Source organism: Neodiprion fabricii, chromosome 5, assembly GCF_021155785.1.
Source record: "Neodiprion fabricii isolate iyNeoFabr1 chromosome 5, iyNeoFabr1.1, whole genome shotgun sequence".
Classification (NCBI taxonomy): domain Eukaryota; kingdom Metazoa; phylum Arthropoda; class Insecta; order Hymenoptera; family Diprionidae; genus Neodiprion; species Neodiprion fabricii.
Genome location: NC_060243.1, coordinates 27,295,231 through 27,321,791, shown reverse-complemented (window position 1 = coordinate 27,321,791; position 26,561 = coordinate 27,295,231). Strand labels below are relative to the sequence as shown.

Genomic DNA, 26,561 nt, shown 5'->3' with positions numbered 1-26,561 from the left:
TTTACAAGTATACGTATAATAAGTTCTGTTTTATACAAATTCATCAAATCAATAATTTTGAACTCTTTGTTCCATAATTAATATTTCTGTAAAACGTTTACTTACGTTAATACACAATCTTAGAATTGGGCAAGGACTTCATTCGAAAGTGTAATATCAATAAAATATATACTTTACAGTTAACTAGTTTCTCCTGGCTGTTATTACCCGTGCAGATATATTTATATACGTATATGATAGATGAAATGTTATGGTTAAACAGTTTTAGGAAATAATTTCCAATGATAAATTGACTCTTTAAATTATCGCAAACAACGAATCACCTATAAATTGATTAGAACAAGTCCTGCAATAAATTTAAAACTTATATAAAACCCGTATTTATTCATAGGTAGAAACGAAAATTTAGTTCACAAAATTCAGCTTTTGCAAAAAAAGTAATACGTCAATGTTATATTTCAACAATTCAAGAAACCATCATATGTTAATCACCAATGATAGTCTGAACATATTGCGAATAATGATTTTATCAGTAGTTGATCGACTATTGATTTCTCAAGTGAATTCATAAATAATTGAATATAAATATTCGTGCCGTCAATTTTCTGTATTGTTATATTAAATATATTTATATGATATAGGCATAACTGAAGCCATAAATGTGTCTTTTTACGGGCAATACACATAAAGTACGGATCGTATGGCTACAGAAAATACAGGTCTTGTTTCAAGCTGGTCGATTTTCTAATAAGCTTACGACACTGCTTTATATTTCATATACTTTCTATACCTATACTATACTTTCAACCTATAGTATGATATTTTATGATATATGATTCGAGTCGTCCTCAGACGTGTATCTTTTAAATAAAGATTGTTATTATTATACCAAACATTTTTAAAAATTATCTTCCAATTCCAATCATTTATATTAGCTCAGTGTTACTTTAATTACTATTGTTACAATCATTGTCAACGTCATCATCATCATCATCATGATTATTATTATTATTGTTATTATTACTACTACTACTACTACTACTATATTATATACACGTAGAATATAATTTGACTTTTAAAGAGAAAATTAGTTGTACTCTAATTCATGTATAGGTATAACATTACATTAAGTGTTACGAGACCGCAAATGGACTTTAAAATTTTTATTAGAAACCAAACTTGGTCAGACTGGATTTGATCCATTTTATTCATGTGACATATCTGTTGTTTTCTATGACCGTAAACGTAAAACCGTTACACCTTTAAATTGTTATGCGAATTTGTACAATATTCTATACTTTATCCTGATGCAATCTCAAGCGGACGCAAAAGCTTGTGTAAATAGATCGTGTGAAAAGAAATCAAAAAGAGAATAATCGTATTCACGTATGAAGAGGAGAATTAAAAAAAGCTGTCGGTGCCATTTATTTATTCCATTTTATTTTTAATATTTTTTTTAATTTAAAAATTTTACTTTTAAATTCCCAATGATAAATAACTATGCAGTAATTTTACAGTTGCAGGCACTTGCACATTTTTTGATTTCTCCTCTTCGTAAGTGCAACTAACAACAATTTCGGAATTTTTCATCGCTCTGGTTAGGTGTAAATCAATCAAATTTCGATTGAACATCTAACACAACAATATCTCACAATCTTCAACTAATTTTCAATCATTCAATCAACGAAAGGTATCAACAAGTACCTTTAATTTATGTACAAAAATCCTTAATCACTATGATGATATCTTGAGAAGTATTTGATCACTTCATCGATTCAATTTATCTCAGATGCAATAATGCGGGTCAGTCGGAACCTCTTAGCCGTTACCTCGCACATTATAAAATTGCGAAAGTACAACTATGGATGAGATTTTAAATCTTATGGTCCCCGATCACTCAGCAAAGATGCCTCTATCAGGTTAATATAAATGGTTCTACTCGTAAATTTTGAGTTAAAAAAACGGAGAACTAAACATATGGAATTCATAATTTATTGTTAGTCTTTTCAAAAATATCAAATTAAAAAAAAAAAAAAAAATCAACTCCAATTACAACGCCTACCGATATATGAGGTTAAAGTTAGTACGTTGCCTTGATAAAACGTTAGGAAGAAAAATCATCACTTTGCAATTTTAGAATGATTTTGAAAGAGTTGAGTTTTAAAAATATGAAAACGTTTCTGCCTCGTTACGATTTACTCAATTTCGGACCAAATTAAAGTTGCGAAAAAACTATTCTTCTTAAACATTTATTATAAAATTAACGTTACTGATTTCAACCTCATCACAATATTAAGAAATTATAGGCTGGTGATAGAACAAACTTTTCTGAATAACTAGAGACCAAAGATGCCAAAGTTGTGCAGCTACGATCTATTTCCTAATGACTGAACAACGGAACCCAACAATAACGTTCAATCCTTCTGAAATTTAAGCTAACTATGTCTAATATTCAACACCATTATTTTTCTTCTTCGTCTTTGTACTTTTCTACAATGCGGCAATGTCTTTAAGTCGTTTTCCTTTCTTGACTGTTGTTTGCATTTTCAATCCGCTCTTTTTACCCTTTGTTTTAGGCTTTGCAGTTTTTGTTTTAAACCCTTTCATCTGTACTTTGAGTTCCTTCTTGGACACCTTTTTTCCCTTCATACCAACCCCTTTCATGCTAATTTTGTTGCCACCCTTTAGCTTCACTTTAGCTGTAGATTGGCTGGGTAAACCGGGCCTTGCACCAGGCCCGGTTAGCTTATACTAGGCAGTCACCTTCACCTTTTTCTTACGCTTCTTTTTCTTCTTGTCATGATGAAGCTCTTGCTTTTTAGCTATGCACAAACGGCAATACCAATCCTCGTTCTTTGCAGGCGGTACTTGCATACCTACGCAAACCCTGAAATTTTTATAAAGAAATTAAATGGTGATGCAATCTTTACGCAAAATCTCAGTTTCACGAGTTTTTAGATTGATGAAAATTGTCCTAGTTTTTTTTCTACGTTTCTCAATGACTTATTCATATCGATAAATTCTTACCAATGATACCAAGCGTCGCAATCGTCGCATCCAATCATAGGAGTACCATCGTCCTGGTTTCCACAAGCAGGACATATCCATACTTGTCTTCCCTCTTGATCCTGTAAAACTCGTAGAGTAATGGAATCCGTACGTTTTGAAAAACTAGAGAACAACCCAACCCATTTAGCAAGAAATTATTCCTGTGTACCTTTTTTTTTCTTTACTGACTCGAATTGCATCAACGAATGTAACAATATTTTATCAAAACTTTGAATATCCAAGATCGAGCATTGATTAAATCATTTGTAAGTCACATTAGATCATTTGGGCTCGCCCTAACACGGATTTTTATGAATGACTAGGTTGTCGAAATAGGCAAAAAAATTTTAATGGTTTTCATGACTGACTGTAGTAGCGTAGCGTGCGAGCCCAGCCTCTTGAGGAGGACCGAAGTGGCAATTTACAAAAAATTGTAAGACAGGTCCTCTCGTTCAGACGCCGAATCAGCGAGTTACAATTTGAACTTGGTCCGGCTGCACCTGGACAAGGTTTTCTGCAGTTTTCCTTGTGCACTGTGCAAATGCGGGTCTTTCTATTGACATACCCAAAAAGGTATGGCGTGTTTCGAAGTTATTATAATTATTGTCGTGTGACTGAATTAATTTAAGTGTTTTCTTTTTTTTTAAATTTTTTGAAATAAGCAGTGATGATTGTAGGAATGAGGGTCGAATTGTAAAGTAGCGCAGCACATGATAATATGATGAATAAAGATTGGTCTCTGATACTTGTCTCTTCTTTAGATTAAAAAACTGCCATGACATTCCAACGTAGGTATATCGCATCAGAATACAAAGTTAACAGCCAACAATGCTCTTTTTTTTAAAGGAGTTTTGTTTGTAAAGGAGGCAGAATGCATCACACAGTATTATCGATTTTCCAGCTTTAACTTTGTAATAATAAAGTAATACTAAAGCCTAACAATTAAAACACTATTGAGCGTTTTCTAACTTTTATAAAACTAAAAGTACCAGGCACCTTTAATCCTGCCTTTTAAACAATCCCTGTATTGAACCACGCTCGCAAATAACTCGCAAACCGTGAGTTTAAAAATTGCGCAAGTCTCAACAGAATCAGAATACGTGGATTTCAAATCTCTCCTCGCAAAAATAAACCTTTGTTAGATAATAGCCGCAAGAGGAGACAGGGATTAATTGTTTGAGGGAACATCTTTGCTAGATTTTACTTTTCATCAAACCTATCAGTATTTCAAACATTTCGTAGCGCTGCCTAAAGCTTTACATTTGTATCGAACGATATTATATCGGAACGCAATGTACCTTATCTATGGTCGTTTGTTCCCATTAAAAACGGAGTGATAATCGCCGCGTACTCCTCTCTCATTCAAGTAGGGAGTGAATTACTCGTTTACTCACCACGGTGGTGGCGGTTGTTGGTGTCGCAGTGTTCACCCCATTTTCTTTATCTTCCTTGATGTCCTCTTTCTTCGTAATCCCATCTGCTTTCACCTCTGTGCCGGCAAAACCTTTGGTTATATTGCTGACTCTTCGCGCATGCTAAACACATTACACTATGCAAGCAGCATGCAGCTTAATTTGAACTACAAAAAACCGTTTCGCCAGTACCTTGTAAACGCTATTGCTAACATCAATGTATTAAATATTTTTCTCTAAATTTCAATGCGTTTAGAATTATTCTGAAATAGTTTTTAATTTAAGACGATAGAAAGTACGTCGCTTTTTTTTAAACCATGCTTTCACGGTATCTGTGATAAAAATGTGATGTTTGTTTCGTTATAGCTATTTTACTTCTACAAGCTAGAATTGAGTGGTAAAAAGAAACTTTAATACAGAAATGAAAAACTCTAAGGAGGCATGAAAGAAAAACACAAAACCAAAAGGGATACGAAATAAGTCGTAGTTCGCGCATCTTCTGTTACTTTGACTGTTATTTTGCGCCATCATATCAGTCAAGTTAAAATCATATTTCGCAAATGTAGTGGAACGTATTTGATATATGATTAAAAGCGTGCAATTTTACTTACATAGATATAAATACTTTTAGTTCAGAGTAATTACAGGGAAATTTTCAATTTCTATATTCATGCTTATATAGGACCTAAATTGGCTCAGTTATTAAGAAATATATTAATTCTAGGAAAGAATCTTTTACCTAGCATTAGCTTAAAAAATATTCGAATCTTGAAAAAATGCACATTGATAGTCAAGTGATTGAGTAATAAATAGATAGATAGATAAATAAAAAAATAAATAAATAAATAATTAAATAAATAAATAAATATACACACTGTGCAGTAGAGAAATGTGCTACGTTTTAAATTACAGAGTGCGCACTAACAGAGTTTAACGATAAATGGTTATAATCATAATTCATCATAGCGCTGAGGTGTACAGAAGAAACTGCAAAGAAGCCGAAAGAAGTTCACATAAAGTCACAGCCATTTAAAAGTGTCCACGAAATTAGTTTGTTTTTTTTTTCTTTCCGTGTCAAATATGATTTTATGAACTAAATTTCATTAAACAGCGTAGTCATATATCTGAAGACGGGTTAAGTACTTCGTCTTAGACAAAGCTGCATCGATAGAGACAAAGTTACGGATTCACATAAGTGCAGTTGACTTTTTACTTTCGGCTAGTAAATTAACGTTCGCTTTCAGGGATGCTGCCTATATTTCAGAATAAGAAGAGACAAGTACAACCGACGTTATTAAAACATTACGTGGATGAATGAATGAATGATTGAATGATCGAATGAATTAGTAAATAAATCACCAATGAAACGCTGAAAATTGGCGAGAATATAAGAGTGAAAAACAAAGTTAAGATGTCATTCAAAATAAATATGCAAATACTTTCAGCGGGAGACGAGATACAGATTTTTTAACAATGATTCCTTTTAAAAACATTTGCAAAGACTTTCCGTTGATAACTGGTAATTTTTCAAGGATAGAAAATACGCTGATGGAAGCTAGCACAAAGAATTTCAGTGTGAGAATAAAAGAACTGTGTAAAATAACAATCAGAAGAAAAACAATAATTTTTACTTGGCAAACTCTAAATACGTATAAAAATATTTTGGCCAATGTCATCTACGTAATTATATGTACAAAATTGTATATAGTAACGTTTTGTAAAGCGTCAACTAAAATTGTATATAGTAACGTTTTTTAAAGCGTTAACTAAAACTGAAAACTATACCGCCACCATAAGTTCTAGATGCATAGAAAACGTAGAGCAAACGAAGACGAGACATAATAAAGTGAGGTTTTGAAACCTGTGTTTTTGTTATATTGGATGGGTTGGGCCGTTACTCATTAACTGTAATACTTCTGCAACCTCACGTGAAAGATCAAACTAATTTCTGATTCACCGACAAATAAGCGTGATACGATTTTATTTTTAGAGAAAATTTGGAAAAAAAATAAACAGATATTCGTACTAGGATCAGACGACAAATTCTGAGTTCGATGCAAATATTTACATATGAGGTTGCAGAAGAAAATTAAAAGACTGCGAGATCACAACAAGTAAATGTTCAGAGGTGCCCACCAGAATGAATAAATTGTAATTTTATCAAAATGTAAAAATGATCTGCTTTCCTGGATCCATTTACATCGTGGACTAATATCAAAAAATCACGACTGATCTGAGTGTAAAAAAATGCAGATGAAGGAATAAATATGATCTCGCAATCTCTGAAGCAGTGACAAAGTTTTTCGACCGCTCTGTCCGTATTATTTTATATTTAACACACGTGTCAGTAATTTTTTGCAAAACAGAGAACTTGGGCTTGGAATTGAAGTTTAATATACTAAGTAAAAGTGAATAATAAAACTTTTGTCACTGCTAAAATAATAAGCGAACGTACTTACGAAGTAAAACGATGCTTGCTGCTGAAGTAACATAGGGCTTGGAATATCGGGTGTTTTGGAATAGGATAAAACTGAAGATTCTCTGGGCGGAAGTGTTTTGAATAGGGATTTTTTAGCCCGAGGTGTTGGAGTTGAGGAAATATGGGCCGTAACATTGATATCAGAAGAAAAGGTAGGGCTGACGTCTAAAAGCCCATCCTCCATTCTCTTACTTGTTGACTTCTGCTTCGGTGGCCTAGTTATTAACGCTGATATCTTAGCCAATTCAGGACTCGGCTCGCGTTTAACTTCGTCGTCAGGTTTCTTAAGCAGTGGTTTTATCGTTCTGTAAAAATTGAAAATGTTTCATTATATTTGTCACGGTCAACTTCCATTACTGTAAACTTGATGACATCATTTTGAAAAGAAAATTCTGCACCACTGAATCGCAATGCCTGGAGGGTTTCTAGGACACTTAGAAAAACAGGATGGTAAGCAATATCCAGATTTAAGTGTATCTTATGGATTCAGGATACTCACATTTTCGTCAAAGGTGTCGTATCAGGTGTTGGTGGTCTAGGAGACGCTGGACCAAGTTTCAACGTGATTTTAGGCACACCTTCGGCTTTATCCTCTTTCTGAAATATCAGATACCAAATTATTAGTTCACAGTTTGAAATAACAAACCTGACCGAGATTCTTTGAAACGCCAATAACTTGTTCGTAAAATTGATTTATGCGTATTTTTTTTATTCAGAGTGAAGATGCGAACCGGGATCTAGAATTCAAATGTGTAAGCAAATTATTTACGTCTTTGTCTTTGCGTTTTTCTTTCTTTTCTCGCTTTTCCTTAATCTTCTCAGCTTTTTCCTTTTTCTCGCCCTTTTCTTTTTTCTCCTTATTTTTCTCTCCCTTCTCTTTATGTTTTTCCTTCTTCTCTTTCTTTTTTTTCAGCTTATCTTTCTTCTCTTTCTTGTGCTCTTTCAATTTCTGCAACAGGTAATTATTAGCAATAGTTTAAATATGTGTAAAAATTGATTGCCAGCAAATAACAACAGTTCATTTTCTATTCAAACTACAAACTTTCTCTCAATACGACTCCATAGCACAAAAAACAACATTACCTTGTCAATTTTATCAACTTTCGGGCTCTTTGGTGTGAGCAAAGAAGAATTGGTCACAAAATTATTATTTATTACTGGTAAAACTAAATTCGAAGGTTGCAGGGTTGGGGTGATGGGTTGCGCCACAAACTCCTTGTCATGTTTAGAGATTTTCGGGATCTTCTCGGGTTTCTCTTTTTCCACTTTTTCGGGCTTTGCTGGTGGGATAGGTAAGCTGGGCACCGCTGGTATAGGAAGCGGTTTCTCCCGTTCAGAAGGCTTAGATTTTGGAGGTGGAAAGTCGTCTACTTTAGTGTTCAGTCCAACGAATCTTGGGGGCAAGGGTAAATTAGGCATTGCAGGATGCGGCACCCCTCTGCTCAGTGGAAGAGGAAACCTTGGAAACAATGGGTGACCAATGGGAGGCGGAATGAGACCAGGAGCTGGTGGAAAAGTTGGAAAGAATGGAAACGGCATTGTCGGAGGCAGTCCTAATTCTCTAAGTGGCGGTTCTGGTGCCTGCGGAGTCTTTGGCCTCTCCGGTGTATCCGGCTCCACCAAATCGTTTGACATTTTGATCTAAAGAAACATGAAACCATAGTGTCATTATGGGTTGATGAGATACCGGTGGTAATTTGTAAAAACTACTTGACATCATTGACAATTTTTTACCTTTTTGGGACTAATGCATTGCTTGGGACTTTTTAATTTGGTTTCCTTCTTTTTTCCTTTCTCTTTCCGTTTCTTTTTCTGATCTATAACCACAGGTACGTTAAGTTCTGGAGTTTTAGGCGTACTAGGAGTGCCTGGTGGCGACATATCATCGAACATGTAGATGTCAGAGGATGGGCTTTGAAGACCAGTTGGATCCCCGGAATCAGGTTGTACATGTACATCGGGTGTATGGGGTGTCTTCTTCTCCTCAGTTTTCGCCTCTGCGTCAATTTTTCTGTTCAGCTTCTCGATATTCTCGTCGATTATCAAACCTGGCGAACTTTCACGCGAGTCCAAATCCTTGTGTTTATTCTCCGGAGTATCTTTTTCTTTATCGTCCCGGGGCTTTGAGATTTTCTTGAAAATATTGAGCTTCTGTTTGTCGGGCTCGGACGGTAACTTGTCTACCTTCTCTTCTTTCCTTTCTTGCACCAAACTACTGTTCGTTGGTTCAGATTTTTCTAGCTTCATTTTTGGCTGCACTACTTTAGGAGGCTTCGGACTCCCGGCAGGTTTTGGAGGTGAAAGTTTAGGTGTTGAAGGCCTTGCTGAAGGACCAGCTATCCCTGTTTGGCTCTTGCCACCACCTGGCTTTAGGGCTTTCAATTTGGCAAGTTCCTTCATGCCAGCTAATTTTTTAACTTTACTATCATCAATTTTATCTGGTTTAAAGAGCTCCTTCGCTCTGTCCTTCTTCTTATTTTCTTTATCAAGTTTCCTATCTTCTCCATTCTTTTTATTCACAATTTTCTTTGGCTTTTTGTCGGAATTCAATTCAGGGGGAACCATTGGATACGAGCTTGGCGACGGAGAGTCTGATCGAGCTTGTTGAGGTGTTCGAGCTTCGGGAAGTTTCCCCTCCCTGGCAGGGGACAAAAACCCTGAAGTAGTCATCATCACACTATGAATCTCACGCAGTGGTCTACCTTCCTCGACTACTCTTGGTCGCTTAGCTATTGGACTTTCAAGAGACACTGGATCTCCAGGGCGTTTGAAAACCACTTGTGGCGACGTACTTTGTGGCGATATGTTCGCCGATCCGTCAGGTGGAGAGCCGTTTAAAGGCGTTACTTCTGGAGTTGTTTCAGATGGGTTTTCAGATTTAGTTGGAGGATATTCATCTACAATATGAAATATTGATTCCCAGTTTTAATTGGAACAAAATCATCAAGAGTTTTCGTGTTAGGGAATATTAATTTTTTTAAACTTATCCAATGATCAGTTTTTGTGCATTTCGTAACTCGCATATTTCTCATCAACTCATACCTTCTGTGTCAGGGTACATAGCTGGCAAGTGTTCGTGAACATGAACAGGCCTAGTAACGACCTCTCTGCTTCCTGGCTTCAAAAAATTCATATGACTTTCGCGAGGTACAGGAAATTTAGGTACCTCGATGGCACATGGGACTGAATCAACATTTTTAACGTATTCTGCTAGTTCTTGAATGTCTATATTCATGTGCTGAAAGGCTAATCCAAGATCATCGAGGTTCGGTTCGGTTTTTCCCACTGAAATTAATCATATATGCTTCAATTCACTTGCGGTACAATTAAATGTTTGGTTTTATTTATGAAACCTTATGTTTCTGAATTTAGGATTCTTATAGTTCAAAAGTGGCTACTCACAGACTTCGGCATATTGGTGAGTCAATTTAGATGTCCTCGTTAGGTACTCTTGCATGAGATCGACCAAGAATTCCAGCGGCGTAGAATTTATTGAGTGCCATCCGATCGTTTGGCATATTTGAGCCACCACTACTCTTAATACGTTTCTACTGTATTCTGCTGCCATTTTTACAATATTCAAAAATTTTACTCATAGGACAACACTGATGACCTGAAAAACAATAATCAACCCTCTCTTATTTCTACAAAGATAAATCTAGGTGACTCACTCAGACTAGATCGTTGTGAGTGAGGATAAAATTTTACGGAGGTATCCCACCTTCAGTTTGGTATATTCTCAATCAGATAAACTAGCACGATAATACAGAACTAACCTAGCAAAAGAGTCAGTACATTTTTTTTAGGAAATTTCTCGATAATTCAAAGGAACTGTGTAAATGAAGTGTATGGAAATTAACTTGTTCACAACATTGCAGCAGTGACCCGATGTACAGAAATATACTCCTGCGAAATGCTGAGGAGTAATCGAATACTATTATCTTTTTTCAAAATAATTATTTCACAGGTGAAAAACTTCCGTATCTTTGCATAGTAGACAAGTTGGAAAGTTCACCTACCCCAGAAAGTGAACGCGAGAAATTACTTCTTACCTGATAAAACTTTATCCGCCGTTGAGGGACTTGGATTTTTACGTTGACATCACAGAAATTCGCCTAGACTTAGTTCTCGGCATTGTTTTGCACAATTATTCACAAACGTAATACATGAACCTGCCAAAAATACGACAAAAAGAACAGCGTAACGCACTCCGGAACACTCGCCTCGCCACCATTTCTAGTCTTGGCAAGCAGTCAACCATAGACTTCTACTATTCCTGGTGGCTATTGCCAAGCCATAGACTATCTATTATATATGAAATCATTCCCAGTCGTTCCTCTTTCCGCGAAACTTACAGGACTAACGACAAACCAGAGAGGACAAACAGCTACGGAACAGCGGAATACCAATACCGTACACACGAACTTAATCGTACGGAATACGGAATTCCAGCCAATGGAACCATTAGGATCTCTGGCAGAGGCGTGGCTTAGAAATTGCACCTAGCGGTGAAAATATGCACTAGTTTGAGTAAGTCACGTTGTGCATAAACAAATGTAGATAAGGGTAATTTTATAAGAATACATTTTGTTTTTGTAATTTCAAAATATAATATGAAACTTTCATTGCAAGAAATTTTTTAAATTTGCACATAAACCAATAGTCAGCTGTGCGATTCGACCTACTCGCTCAGATGTTAAATATCGCCACCAGATGGCGTATCCGAGTGCTTTCCATCCACTCCACACGGGAAAAAAATTATTCAAAAGTGATAAAATTTCGCTACATTTTCAGGCAAAAATACCACATTTCTTGAGAAAAAAATTTCCTCTTGTTTCATCGGCGGACATCAAAATTCTTGAACCGAAAGAAATTTTTTTACGGTTGGCAACGCCGGACAGATACCCCATACTCGTGTCTCTACTCCATGCCACTGATATCTGACAAATCCGTGAAGCGAAAAAAAAGAAAACCGAGTGAGTCATGATGATCTCACGGAGTTACACACATACAAAACTGCTCCCCTAGCGAAACTATCGCGAAACTATCGGCTCTCTTTCTCTCTCAGGGACCTAGCACAACAAAATAACTTCCGTCGATTGTATTCGGCGACGCAACGAACTGTCAGTGCCGTTGGGAGGCATTTCTCCGTTTTGATAACGGCATCTTCTACCCCATTCACGATTAATATATTTAGAATATGTGTATATTCATTATGATAGACCGACACTATTTTTTTTACACATACCTCGAGCTATTTTAAGGCTATCGGAGCCGATCAAGGGTCTTCCGAACTTTTTTACAAGAGTACCCTTTACTCGTTTACCATTCGCCAAAAAATCCGACGACTTGTTGAATAGACGTCCAAGATCGTTCACTATCTGGTTGATCAAGAAAACAAACAACGATTATGGCAACATCAAGTGTTGAAGACTTTTTATCCGGCCCTCTCGTCACTTGGGTAATTATTGTTTTTCTAACTTCAACACAAAGTATGGCTTCAGCCTCAGATTAGATAAATTCTATTACAATAGTCTCATTCCAAATAATTGGTAAGTTTTTCTTCACATGTTATTACTCATTATAGTTCACAAGCTGCCTTAAGGAACCTGACGCCCTTGTCAACTATGAAGATTTGGTTGACGGAGTTGCACTGCACGATGTCTTCCTACAAATGTAAACACAAACGTAGAATTTCTTCTCTTTCGTTTTGTCATGCGTTAGATTCTCGACTTCTAAAAATGATTTTCATTGAATGTTCTCTTTCAATCCTTTATAGAAACCCAGAGCCTATGCATGACGGGGTCGTACCGAGTGTTAGAAATCCAGCGATGAGAACAAAGAATTTAAACGCTATCATTGGAAACATTAAGCAATTTTACGAAGAGGAATTGGGTCACCTTGTTTTAGTGTTACCTGACACTGTCAAGTTGGGAAAAGAGCCCGAAACTGCTATTGGAGAAATCAAGTTACTTCTGTTACTTCTACTGGGATGCGCAGTTCAATGCCCCAACAAAGAAAAATTCATCACTAAAATCAAAGACATGGCTGTAGACGTTCAACTCGCCATTGTCGACTGCATAAAACAGGTTCACCACTAACTTTTTTCTGAAAACCAAACAATCGTACAAATGACATAAATCTATGAATTACTAAATAATTTATCATATGAATAATGGTTTTTCATTTAATTTGTAAACCCAAAACCTGATACTCACGTTACGTCCTAGTTTCGTAATGCATTTACAGTGGAAATATTATTTTCCCTGGTACTTACGAATGACTTCACTGATTGTTATACTTTCACAGGTCACAGATGATCAGAATATCGTGATCACTCAAGAGTCGATGGATAATGTTAACATGGGTGTTTTGTTTAATCAAATTAAGAGGTTGGTTCACGATCGAGATCTATATTACGAGGTGAGTTATTTATTTATAACTCTGCCGATCATGATTGTACTGATTTACTTATGCTTTTTTGCATGTTTCATAGAAATGGAAAACCTCAACAACAACTGAAAGTGCAGACAACAGTGAATCAGCCATAAGCATTGAAATTGAAGAAATGAACAAACTGCATCAAGTAAACAGTATCGTAAAATCTGAGAGAAGCAACAACCATCATCACGCTGTTGAATTGGCCGATTGGAAATCAAAAGTTAGAAAGCAGCGACAAGAATTGTGAGCAAACACGAATTAAAGTACCCAAACATTTACCTTTTCAGGAAAGATAAATAAATATATGATTTATCTTCTTTATTTACAGGGAAGAAAAGACAGAGGGCTTGCTTGAGTGTAGAGAAGAATTAGAACACACAAAAGCTGCACTAGCAAAACTCAGGCAAGAGGTAAACTACATATTTATTTATCCATCCTAATGTATTTGAAACAATATATGATTTACATAAGCTTTTTGTCTTACCAATACAGGTAAAGAATCTCGTGGTGAACTGCTATAAAGAATTTTCTGTCGCTACCAGATAATAATCGAAACAAAAAACCAGTTTGCAATACAACTAGAACAGAGCTTTATTTGCAGAGTTTTTACAATATCCCAATAAAGAAAGTTAGATTGATACATTAACATTTTCTTCCAGAATCAAGAACTCATGCATGAGGCACGAACTGCAAAATCATACAGAGACGAGTTAGATGCAGTTATCGAACGGGCTGAGCGAGCTGATCGGCTTGAAATTGAGGTAGCCAGATACAAGGAGAAATTAGCAGACATTGAATTTTACAAAACTAGAATCGAAGAGATACGTGAAGATAATAGGTAATAAACGTGTCTAATTCTGTTGTAATATTACAATATTGATTAAAAGTTCAATATTTACGTTCTTCTTCTACTTTACATGTCGAAAAAATTTTTTATTCTTCAGGGTATTAATGGAGACCAGAGAAATGCTGGAGGAGCAGTTGATGACGACACGAAGGCGTTCAGACAAAGTCCCGGAGTTAGAATCAGAAATATTAAAGTACAAACAGCTTCTCAATGATGCTTCTTTGGTAAATACTCATTTCTCATCTCTCTAAGAAATTTCCGTTACAATTTGCCTCCTTATCATATGCTAAAGAATGGATATTGCAGGAACGAGAGGCCGACAAGGAGAGGTACCTAGAAATCTGCGATGAAAACGCACAGCTACGCTGTATAACAAAAGGAAATCTGGCGGAAACTTCACTATCACCATCTATGAGTGACTCGGAGGAGCCAGGTAAGATTGTTCAAGTATCAAATTGTATTTGAGTCACATACATAACTATATGCCACGGAAATTTTTACAATCGGATAACTAATTCTTGTACCTTATTTTTTCAGCAACAGCAGACAACAGCCTCTCTGAGCAACTAACAAACAATGCCCAAACTCGAGCCTTGAAATTAGAGTTGGAAAATCGGCGTTTGGTAACACTGATTGACTCGCTTCAAGAGAATTCATTCCACGAGAGTTCTACGAGGGTTTTAGAGTTGGAAAAAGACAAGAAAAAATTAACTCTGAAAATAAATTCGTTAAACGATAACTGCGAACGACTAACCCAACAGAATGCGGACCTTGAAAGAATATGCAGAGATGCTCTGGAGGAGAATAAAAAACTCCAAGACTCTTTAAATAACAAACGTGCGCTGTTCGACAAACAGCAACTTGAGAATCAGGTACGTTATTCCCGTTTCATCCATTTTACTTGTAAAGCCTTTAAACGTTGTTAAAAAAAGGATCCTTCTCAACAGTCCCTGTCTACGAAAATCTCGGATTTAGAAAGGAATTATGAGTCGGTGGTAAAAGAAAAACAGCGTATTCAATCACTCCAAGAAAGCGCACAAAGGCGAGCTGAAGACTTAGAGCGATCTCTGGATTTAGTAAATCAAAAATTGGAGGAGCTGAAGAAAACTGAGAGCAAATTATCAGATATGGTGCTAAGATGTTCCGAACTTGAAACTAAGCTTCTAAACTTGGAAAGAGAAAAAGAAAATGCTCAGCGTGACGTCAACAAGTTCCGCCTAACCATAGAAGTAAGCAACTGATAGAGAAAACAGTTATTGTTTGAAACAATTTCAGAGAAATTGTATAATCGTGCTCATTTCTTGCAGGACAAAGACATCGCACTCGACAAAGCTGCGAATGAGATTGAAATTGCGAACAAAACAATCGACGAATTAAAGCAAGAAGTTGACGATTATAATTCTCAAATTTCCAGGTATGATGATATACATTCATTTTTTAATTTTTCATATTGCACATGAAAATTTGTCATTTAATTTTCACACTTGTGTTATTCGACACAGGCTACGGGATATCGAAAGATCCAGCAAAGAATTAGATTCCAGAGCTGCAATTGATAGGGAAACTCTGGAAGCATTGCAATCTGACTTGGTTGCAGAAAAATTAAACACCCAGCATCTATCAACTGTCTTAGAAAAGTTCGGAGTTAGCATCAACATGCTATTATCTCTGCCTACAGACACTGTAATAGAAACGTATGTATACAGTGTTGCAAAAACTTGCCTTGAAGTGAGCTAATGCCGTCGCTTTAAAAATAAGTAATAGGCAAACGAGAACGAGTCCTGAAATTATTATCACCACATTCATTCCAGAATCGCACAAGTTCCAGAAGTTATAAACAGTGTTAAAAAATTCGTCACTATCGAAATTCCACCACTTGATAATAACTCAGTCAGTAATAAGTCTTCCAATTCAACTGATATCAACACAATCACTGAACAAAATCGGTTGCAAAATACAGTGGAGACATTAAAGGTATTAATATATTCTTTTTTCATTTAATTCTCTAAAAGCCCCGCAATAATTTTTTTCATATTAAAGAGAGCGATTGAAGAACAAGGGGAAAACCGGACAGTACTAAAATAATCCATATTATAATTGTTTAACACCATTTGTTGAGAAACTTGCGTAGTCAGGTTGTTTTCATTTTTCAACACCATAAATTCACCTTAATTACTTTAGATCGAGAGTAAAAAACTACGTGCTGAGTTGACAGCCTCGCACGCAATGTCGGATAATCTTTTAGCAGAGAAGGCTAAGCTTCAAGTAAATATAACGACACTACAGTCTCAGAACACTTCACTGACGACTCAGCATACGGCTTTGCAATTAGCTAACTCACAACTTGTCGCTGAGAAAGAAGAGGTTTGTTTATTTGATCGATTTTTTTTTTTTTGCTGTGAAATATTGAGTAACTAAAAATAACTAACATTCACATATTTACGAGTCTATTGATTGAATGGTTACTTGACAGCTATTGAAAGAACGTGCATCCCAGGAGAGCATTCACTCTCAATTGGTCAATGATCAAATAGCTCTGCAGATCCTCCACGAAGGGCTCAACAATGAGTATGAGAAGCTGCTAGTTGAGCGTGAAGTGGTGAAGTCAACGCTTCGGGATGTTAAAAATGAGGCCAGGGCATTAAGAGAGACCTGCCAAAGTCTTGAAGCGAAGAATAAAGCCTTGCAAGCAGAAAGGGAAACGCTTATTGGTAATACTAAGAGCTTAAGCAATCTTCGAGGAGAACATTCGAAACTTAAGGTAATTGACAACCTCGATCAAATCTTAGCCTCCCACCGTTTTTAATCTAGAAACTATCTATACGAAATAAATTCCTTTTGTCCACAGGATGACTTCAGAAATCTTTTCACCGCTACGGAAAAGCTTAAATCCGAATACAGGAATTTGCAGGAGGATTACAAGAATAACAAGATGGAAACTAATCGGCTGAGTCTTAAGCAAACGGAAACCAATGGAGAGTTAGTCCTTAAAGACGAGAGGTGTGCTTATCTAGAGTTTGAACTGAGCAAGTTGAACCAGCGCTGCGAAGTGTGTATTAATGATTATTATGAGCTAGTGGTTCGTTTTTAAAACAAATTTGACCACTGTTTCTTCTATCTTTTTTTTAGATGCTGTTGCAAATGAATTCAGGATTAGATAATGACAGGCGTTCACTCATGGATCATGTCAGTTTGCTTCTGAGCCAATATCACGAGCTGCTGACCCATTCTTTGGATGATAAGGAACATTATCATATGGAAGAAAAATTGTTCACGTTAGTATATACCCTAATCACTCTTACTCACTCTTACTCACAATCAATCAAAATTGTCTTGACTTAATTATTTGATCTCTACAATTAAGGTTTTAACCGTGTTATATCTGTTATTGTTGCTGTAGTTATTTGATTTAATTGAAAAAGTACAATTTTGTTATTCACAGGGACAAAGTAAACAATCTTTGCCGACAGAAAGAGAAACTGGAAGAAAAAATAATGGAGCATTACCGCAAACTTGAAAGTTGTTCGATGAAAAAGTATGGACAGACTGTGATTCCCAAAATTGATATTGTACCCTATTCTGCTTATGCATGTATTCATTTATTCATTCATTTCTGCTTTAGAAAAGGATTCGGTGCTAGTTTTGTCAGGAGAGTGAGAAAGGCCGGCTCTGAGCTCTTGAACAAGGTAAGAAAAATCGAAATATGCAAATGTAAGATGCCGAAGTTACTACCCCCAGTGAATCCTATAATTCAGGTTTCTAAAACTTTAATTTCCGATTAACAGAATCGTAGATCCTGGGCCGAGGACACCAAACAGTTGGATGGCAAAACATACGAGTCCGAATCTGGTGGAAACGATTCCGACGCCAGTGCAGAAGATATTAGACCGATAAGAGGTAAAAAAGGTACATAACTTTAGTTACTGTTTGGATCCTTAGTAAAGAGCTGAAGAAATGAGTGAACGAGTGGTGCAAGTTTAGTGCGAAACTGTTCCATATATTTACATTTAGTGTTTTTTCTCTTCTTTCTCATCAATTCAGAACAGCCAGATACCACGGAGCTGAGAAGCGATCCCTTATCGCTAGGCTACCCAGGCACTCGGAGAACAGTTTACTATACAGACGAAATTCCATCGAGCAAAACGACTCTGGATGTAAGTCTGTGTCATGAATCTGAAATAGGAAACTTCTTTTACTCCAATGAAAAATTACATTATTCTTAAGGATAGTGATTTTCCATTAAACAGGATCAACGAGTAGCTGATCCAGCAAAGATGTTAGAAGGAGATGAGAGAAACAGAAACGGCCAAATCGATTCGAACACAAATCCAGATTTAGACGCGCAGAACAGTAAACATCCAGTATTGATTTACAACAAAGTATCAGCGGTGATAAACGAATCGAAAAATATCTGTACAACGGAGAAAGATATTCCAGCCAATATTCCTGAAACCGTCGGTGAAAGATCATCCGAAAAAGATGCCAAAGCGGCTTCCGTTTGGTACGAATACGGATGTGTATAATTTAATCAACGAATAGTTACTAATTAATCAAGTTATACCGATCGCGTTACAAGTACAAATTGTAAATATTAGCGCTTACCTAATTTTGTTCTCTTTACAAGATATTTGTAATTTAGACTTGGTCAAGATTTGAGGTAACCGTTCTGGTTGTTTGTTTTTCTTTCAGTTGAGAAAAAAAAAATAGAGGATTCCTACCTTATTGATTTTAGTTACCGAATATAGAATTAACTGAAATACTATTAATATGTGGATAGTTAGTAAACAGGGGTAAAAGGTATGCGGTTTTTACATAATGCGATAAAATGACTGTTTAATGAATGAGTGTAGAAATTATTATTTATTTCTATTGCTGCTTTTTAAAAAATTCTCTTCCATGCGTAGTTTTACCAATGTAGTATTTTCCAAAAGACTGGTGTTTTAACGAATTTACTTGCCTCGCAAATAATTGGGGCAATAATAACAGTGCACCTTTCATAGTATTACTCAGCTTATTTTTGATGAATGTTCTTTTTTTTTAAGTGTGAGAGTCAAAGACTTGATCAGCTGTACAGCTGTATCAATTGAATGCTGTTTTATGCAACTAGGATAAGGCTAAAAAACACCAATTATGTTATCATTAGAGCCTAAGACCGATTTATCGAGATCGTAACAGAGTCTATTCCATCAATCTTCTCACCTTGAAGTCATCAGACACTCTCAAGAGGTCACACGTTGTTAAATTCCATCGGCAGCTTTGGTAGAAATAGAATTTGTTACGTTCTAGAATTCGGGCATAGTCGCAATATGAATGGTGTAATTAAAACTTTCCTACACAATATTGTTATTTAACAATAAAAATCGGCGAAATTTTTATTTAAACAACTGCCACCAATTTTTTATGTTTTCCATTGTTCCTTATATTTAACAAACAAAAAACTATGAGAAGAGAAGAATTGAGGAATGTGGTCCCGTTTTCCTGTTTGATGAGTTTGGTTTGAATCACTGGCATTCGATAAACAAAAGCCAATCAGCAGCTATCCTTTGAATGTAAATTTCGACATTGATTGTCGATAATGAAGGGATCGATTCAGCGTAATTTTCTAAAATTCTAGGTTAGGTTTGAGCCGTGGCATGACACGCAGTGCGGTTCATCACAATTAACGGCGGTTAGCAAAGGTTGAAAAGAATTACTATTGAAAAAAGATTTATCATCGGATGTGAGACAGTTAATAAAATCTTGTCAACATGGCTAGCGAGTTAGCGGAGAAAATACTTGAACATTTATCAAAGCGTGGCGACGGAGTGAGCACTCTGGATCTGGCTGAGCTATTCGTTGAAGATCATCAGAAAGTGATCGGCGCTGTCAAGAGTCTTCAAACCCTCGAAAATGTAACTTTTGCACTCTATCGTTTCCTTCCAATAATACTCAGAGCCGTATTCAATTGTTCATCACTTTTTTGCATGTAAACTTGACATAAACAAAGTAAGAATGACGCAACAGCTGTAACTATTTTCGAATATTATTCAATGTTCTATACTGTCAGATCGTGATCGAATTATTATGAATGTACTGCTACGATTAAAATTGATTATTTACTCTAAACCAGAGTCTGATTCACCACAGGTTATTTCAGTTGAACAAGTGAATAAGAAGAGTTGGGCACTGACGCAAGAGGGTCAGCAAGTCGCTGAAAATGGGAGCCACGAGGCTGCGGTCTTTAAAGCTGTGCCAGACGGTGGTGTGGCGCAAACAGAGATTATGAAGACTGTACCAAACGCTAAGGTGGGATTTTCCAAGGCATTGGTAGCTGGCTGGATCGAGCTGGACAAGAGCAGCGGGACTCCGATCGTTAGGAGAAAAGTACCCTCTATAATGGACACAATTCAGTTACATTTGAAAAATGTTGCCAACATCCCGGAAAATGTTAAAAATGATTACAAGAAGAGAAAACTCCTGCAGGAAGTGTAAGCTGCAATGATAGAATTTTTGGTACTTGTTATTTTGATAGTTTTTCATTAGTTAATTACTTGTCTTTGCAGGGTAACAAAGGTACTGGTGTTGTCAAAAGGACTACAATTTGTGACTAAAATTGAGAAACTAGAAACAGATCTTACGGCAGATTTATTGACAAACGACTCTTGGAAGCAAAAGAAGTTCAAGCCTTATAATTTCGATGCTCTCGGTGTGGCGCTTGACATCGGCCATCTGCACCCTCTTCTTAAAGTCAGAGCTGAATTCAGAAAGATTTTCCTTGAAATGGGGTAAGATACATTTTTTGAGCATATGCCAATTTTTAACCATTGACAACAGGCGATGCAATTCTTTGACTTTGAAAAGAAACTCATCTTTCTTTTGTCCTCTTCACTCATTCTTATAGATTCTCCGAAATGCCTACAAACAATTTTGTTGAGAGTTCATTCTGGAATTTCGATGCGTTGTTTCAGCCACAACAACACCCTGCGCGAGATGCGCATGATACTTTTTTCATATCTGGTAAGGAAATATTACTATTTTCAAATGATCAGATCCCCTTTTGTATGCTTTTCACATTCGACATTAATCGTCCAAACTCAGCGATCCTCACTTAATTTTGGTAAATTCTTCAGAACCAAGAACTAGCTCAAATTTTCCTAAGGATTACTTGGAGAAGGTAAAGAAAGTGCACAGCGAAGGCGGCTATGGATCGCAAGGATATCGTTACGAGTGGAAAATTGAGGAAGCTCAGAAAAATTTACTCAGGACTCACACAACAGCTGTTAGCGCCAGAATGCTCTACAATCTTATGCAGCAGGTAAGCTGCATGTGTTCAGTATTGACTACAAAGAAAATAAATGGTTCATGAGCTGCCACGCTATATGCATTTAAAAAATTTTGCATTGATCTTGTGATAAAATACGAAACCAAGGATTTTTTCTAGTAAATCCTGTTGAAATCTAGCTGAGAAGCATCTTAATCTGCAGCTTTGTGAATTTTAGGGTGAATTTAAGCCTGTGCGATACTTTAGTATCGACAGAGTATTCAGGAACGAGACACTCGATGCCACACACTTGGCTGAGTTTCATCAGGTCGAAGGCGTAGTTGCAGACTACAATCTCACACTGGGCGATCTGATAGGAACACTCTATGAATTCTTCAAAAAACTCGGCATCATTCAGCTGGAATTCAAGCCAGCATACAATCCATACACCGAACCGAGCATGGAGATATTTTGCTTTCATAATGGCTTGAGAAAGTGGATAGAGATCGGAAACAGTGGAATTTTCAGACCTGAGATGCTGCTGCCGATGGGGTTGCCCGAAAATGTTAATGTTATTGCATGGGGTCTGTCTTTGGAAAGGTAAAAACCATTTTTCAAGTGTTGGAGCAATTTTCTCGCGACTAAGGCAAGGGAAGAAGGAAGTTGCGCCATCAGAACTACTGGTTTCCTAGTAATGTCAGTCATTAGTCATATCGATCAGAATTCAGATTGGTTCAGACTCAGGATTTCAATTAACTTATTAAGCAATTCTTACGCATCATTCACATCAAATATTACAATTATTTAATCCAGTAGTTGATAGATCATTCATAAAAGAGGATAGAAAGTAGGTATTGATCTGTATGATATTTTGTTTTCCCTACAGGCCTACGATGATCAAGTATGGATTGAATAATATCCGTGATCTAGTTGGACCAAAAGTGGACCTGCAAATGGTACATAACAATCCCATATGTCGTCTTGAGAAGTAATTATCAATTTCATTTATTCATTCTACATTATTTAACGCATGTTTAAAATAAATCGTCTATTGAGCGTAGATTGTTTCATTTATTATCCTGTCCATTTTAAAATATCCGTTGTGTTTTTTCAGTCCCGCAAATAACGTATATCTCCTACAACGTATTTCCTCGCCTTTGTAGTTTTTGTATTACAGGAATTATGTTCAGAGAAAAGTGTCTATCCTTAGCTTCATTCAGAATCATTTGTGCATCACATGGATGTTTCTACATGCATAAGTTATAAGCTTGATAAGAAATGGTCACAAATGCAGATAAAATAGTGTGTGGCTTGTTTTCCTAGGAATGGACCGAGGATATTGAAGTCAAAATATACGGCAGAACAGTTGGAGGAACGTTTGGATAAAATTCTCTTGGAACTAGAACAGTTACAGAAGGAATTGCCAAGAGTTGGGCGCTCAACAACAACGTTTGAAAAAAAAAATTTAGTCATATTCTGCGATCCTAGTCGACCAATGTATTCTTTAGAAACTCTACTGAGTTTGATCAATGAATTTCATGGCGTATTCGTTTCTACGTATACCCATTCTAACGTTGCGGTATTTCCTCAAGAGTTGAGAGATTTCTGTTCAAAGTTTAAGAAATCTACGAATGCTGATACCGCTGACATCACTGTAACGATCGTTTGGAAGATCGTTGGTGTCGACCCAATTTTAAAACTTAGTCAGAATCATGAAATTGTTGGCGAAGTCAACATAGCTCGGTATTTGAATCGGTCCATTGAAGCTGAATGCAGAAACATCTTGGAATACGAAAGTACCGCGGCTGCTTACGCTGATAAAATAGACTCGGCATTAGACAAAATACATGGCATCATACACGGTGCTACAAGGCACAAACTAGACACTATGCAAATTAAATCAAAAACCGGATATATAATTGGTAGCAAACTTTCAATTGTTGACATTGTTTGGAACTCTGTAAAAAAACATCACACTAAATAGTTTTATATGTAAATATTTCTGGATTCTATAAAACGAAACAAAAAAATATTTTATTACTATTGATAATTATAAATGATTATTTCTTTTCTACAGCATTTTATTGTGATTTATCAAATTGAACATATAAATTATTTCACCATTTTAATATTCCTATTTTTTTTCTTTTCCCTTCTAAACAAACCCTAACTGATACTCCACGTTCGAATTTCGAATATAAGAAGCCTGAAGCAAAGACCGCGACTCGTGCGAGTATTAAGGTGGTGGTGTATGTACAATTTCTACTAACCCCGTACTTTCAATGAATCACATTGCTAGATCATCGATTAGTCAGTCGATCTTGTGCATCCCTGCAACCGTTGACCGAAGACTTATAAAGATAGTTACCCGTGGGTAAATTTTTGTGTATTTGTATTTTCTAATTTAATTCAAAACTCCTATTAATTTACAGAATTCCATTTTCTAATTTAATTCAAAACTCCTATGAGTTTACTGAATTCCGATATGAAATCGCAGATATCTCGGTTTCCTAAAGGGGAAGTTACATCGGGCAGGTAATTAGCCCATCGTAAGAACCCCCCTGGATCCCTCAGTTTTATTTCGATTTTAGTTTGAATTTTCGAACCTTAAATCGCGAATATCTCGAGAACGGTGATAGATAGCGCAAAAATAGCAATAATTCGGGATCTGCGGGTTCGATATTATCTAAATCCATCAGCAACTCCGATTAATTAACAGAATTTCGATGACAGAAATCTAAAATCGCGAATATCTCGAGAACGGTGATAGATACGGCAAAACTAACGAAATTTTGGAGGTATCCTAAAGGGGAAATAGTATCGGGCAGGTAATTAGCCCATCGTAAGAACTCCCCTGGGTCCCTCAATTTTATTTCGATTTTAATTTTAATTTTCAAACCTTAAATCGCGAATATCTCGAGAACGGTGATAGATGGCGCAAAAATAGCAATAATTCGGGATCTGCGGGTTCGATATTATCTAAATCCATCAGCAACTCCGATTAATTAACAGAATTTCGATGACAGAAATCTAAAATCGCGAATATCTCGAGAACGGTGATAGATACGGCAAAACTAACGAAATTTTGGAGGTATCCTAAAGGGGAAATAGAATCGGGCAGGTAATTAGCCCATCGTAAGAACTCCCCTGGGTCCCTCAATTTTATTTCGATTTTAATTTTAATTTTCAAACCTTAAATCGCGAATATCTCGAGAACGGTGATAGATAGCGCAAAAATAGCAATAATTCGGGATCCGCGGGTCTGACATTATCTAAATTCACAGACAACTCCGATTAACTCACAGAATTTCGATGACAGAAATCTAAAATCGCGAATATCTCGAGAACGGTGATAGATACGGCAAAACTAACGAAATTTTGGAGGTATCCTAAAGGGGAAATAGAATCGGGCAGGTAATTAGCCCATCGTAAGAACTCCCCTGGGTCCCTCAATTTTATTTCGATTTTAATTTTAATTTTCAAACCTTAAATCGCGAATATCTCGAGAACGGTGATAGATAGCGCAAAAATAGCAATAATTCGGGATCTGCGGGTTCGATATTATCTAAATCCATCAGCAACTCCGATTAATTAACAGAATTTCGATGACAGAAATCTAAAATCGCGAATATCTCGAGAACGGTGATAGATACGGCAAAACTAACGAAATTTTGGAGGTATCCTAAAGGGGAAATAGAATCGGGCAGGTAATTAGCCCATCGTAAGAACTCCCCTGGGTCCCTCAATTTTATTTCGATTTTAATTTTAATTTTCAAACCTTAAATCGCGAATATCTCGAGAACGGTGATAGATACGCCAAAACTAACGAAGTTAGACAATTACGAATATTATGTCATGGAATAGATCGAGCGTGTGTCGAAAAAAATCCCATTACGAAATGAAAAATTGTTCTAATTTCTTGTTATAAACGTATTATTGTAGATAATCCAGTTTGTCTTCTGGAAAATTATAAACTTTATAGTATGCATCACGTATGGATCACATGTATCAATATCGTACATGGACCGCATATACATATATACTTTTTGATCTCTGCATCATTATGACATCTGATCTATCATTATCCATCATCCATGTATACACGCTTTTCCCAGGTACCTATACATCAATTAAATCACGTTTTTGCTACGAATTTTGGAAGAAATTGATTCTCAATATTAATTTCTTGTACGCACAAGCTAAATATTGACTTGAGCTTACCGTTACGACGACTGTGTTACTCGGAAGGTTATTGCAACCGACATCTTGTCGTGACCGGTAACCCTCTGATACTCTGCAATAAGTTCCCAACTCTGCCGCTGAAACACCGCAGAGGGTACAGGCGCGCGACGAATTTCGGTTGTCACACGAAAGCCTGTAAGGGTAACTGTCTTTATAGTCTTCAGTCAACGCTGCAACCAATGACACTTCGGTGCGCAAAGAACACTAATGACGTTAATGGTACAAAAAATAAACCTAATTTGTACGATTACTGTGGAAAGTTATGTCAATTCACCCATTTGAGTTCGTGCCCCTCGTATAGTCTCCATGAAAAGAAGCTGCTCTGATTTTTTAGCGCCTAATTGCGCTTTCGAAGCCATTACCGCCGTTAAACACACCGGTTAAATGAGTCGGTACTGTGGGAAGCTGCACCAATACCCAGAGAATCGTAAATTTGGTACCAATGTTGGCAGTCTTTATATTTTTTAGCTCAATGTCGTGGTGGGTGTGAAAAAATTAGGAACAAAGATTTGAATCACGAAGTAATTTGAATCATCATCCTATCGTCATGCAATCGATGAAAAAATATACGTAAATACACAAGGAGCATCAAGCAACTACCAGCAACGATTGTCCTATTTTTGTTGGCCCAATATTTATTATTATCATGTACAGTTCAGTTTGTTATCCGTTGTTTGATTGGCCGCCGCCGCGAGAGCAAGCAGTGACTCATTCGCCAGTACCGCGCCACAATTCCTCCCTACTCCCGCTGTCAAAGTAATTTCTTATAAAATAAATTTACCGTAAAAAGCAACGGTTTATTCTGATCAATCGCTGGATAAGTCTGTCGATATGGCAACCGTAATTTTTTTA

General features: G+C 36.5%; 3 protein-coding genes and 1 long non-coding RNA gene across 13 annotated transcripts; 2 read left to right on the top strand and 2 right to left on the bottom strand.

Moving 5' to 3' along the window:
• Positions 1-8: 8 nt before the first annotated feature.
• Positions 9-11,307, bottom strand: LOC124183895 (transcription initiation factor TFIID subunit 3). Of its 6 annotated transcripts, XR_006871075.1 has the most exons (12): positions 10,992-11,307; positions 10,342-10,552; positions 9,982-10,224; positions 8,674-9,836; positions 8,023-8,580; positions 7,709-7,888; positions 7,439-7,536; positions 7,132-7,244; positions 4,443-4,537; positions 3,417-3,601; positions 3,028-3,128; positions 2,867-2,887 (listed from the first exon to the last, which is right to left on the bottom strand). XR_006871075.1 is itself a non-coding variant. In XM_046573047.1 (11 exons), the coding sequence occupies exons 2-11, from the start codon at positions 10,505-10,507 to the stop codon at positions 2,752-2,754; spliced, it is 2,853 nt and encodes a 950-aa protein (XP_046429003.1). In that variant the 5' UTR covers positions 10,508-10,552; positions 10,992-11,304; the 3' UTR covers positions 9-2,751. The 6 variants fall into 6 exon arrangements, 3 of the variants coding, with proteins under 3 accessions (XP_046429003.1, XP_046429004.1, XP_046429002.1); XM_046573047.1 differs by lacking the exon at positions 3,417-3,601 and having other exon boundaries at positions 9-2,887; positions 10,992-11,304; XR_006871076.1 differs by lacking the exon at positions 4,443-4,537 and having other exon boundaries at positions 10,992-11,306.
• Positions 11,308-11,728: 421 nt separating this feature from the next.
• On the top strand, positions 11,729-19,629 carry LOC124182122 (girdin). 4 transcript variants are annotated; one of them, XM_046568968.1, is made up of 23 exons: positions 11,729-12,400; positions 12,527-12,615; positions 12,719-13,028; positions 13,249-13,362; positions 13,436-13,623; positions 13,709-13,790; positions 14,040-14,218; positions 14,325-14,451; positions 14,534-14,660; positions 14,765-15,099; positions 15,175-15,456; positions 15,535-15,641; positions 15,730-15,921; positions 16,039-16,201; positions 16,409-16,591; positions 16,701-16,988; positions 17,076-17,276; positions 17,357-17,502; positions 17,670-17,762; positions 17,850-17,913; positions 18,013-18,124; positions 18,269-18,381; positions 18,457-18,598. In XM_046568968.1, exons 1-23 carry the CDS (start codon positions 12,350-12,352, stop codon positions 18,457-18,459), a joined length of 3,549 nt encoding a protein of 1,182 aa, XP_046424924.1. In that variant the 5' UTR covers positions 11,729-12,349; the 3' UTR covers positions 18,460-18,598. The 4 variants fall into 4 exon arrangements, with proteins under 4 accessions (XP_046424924.1, XP_046424923.1, XP_046424922.1 ...); XM_046568967.1 differs by having other exon boundaries at positions 11,731-12,400; positions 18,013-18,133; XM_046568966.1 differs by having other exon boundaries at positions 11,737-12,400; positions 18,475-19,629.
• On the bottom strand, positions 18,273-26,469 carry LOC124182142. The gene is made up of 3 exons (XR_006870699.1): positions 25,984-26,469; positions 25,689-25,842; positions 18,273-18,400 (listed from the first exon to the last, which is right to left on the bottom strand). It is a non-coding gene; the product is annotated as an uncharacterized LOC124182142 (long non-coding RNA).
• Positions 19,793-23,596, top strand: LOC124182126 (phenylalanine--tRNA ligase alpha subunit). 2 transcript variants are annotated; one of them, XM_046568986.1, is made up of 8 exons: positions 19,793-20,118; positions 20,354-20,694; positions 20,770-20,991; positions 21,108-21,223; positions 21,337-21,521; positions 21,706-22,067; positions 22,354-22,455; positions 22,791-23,596. In XM_046568986.1, the coding sequence occupies exons 1-8, from the start codon at positions 19,975-19,977 to the stop codon at positions 23,449-23,451; spliced, it is 2,133 nt and encodes a 710-aa protein (XP_046424942.1). In that variant the 5' UTR covers positions 19,793-19,974; the 3' UTR covers positions 23,452-23,596. The 2 variants fall into 2 exon arrangements, with proteins under 2 accessions (XP_046424942.1, XP_046424943.1); XM_046568987.1 differs by having other exon boundaries at positions 20,010-20,118; positions 20,364-20,694.
• Positions 26,470-26,561: the final 92 nt, after the last annotated feature.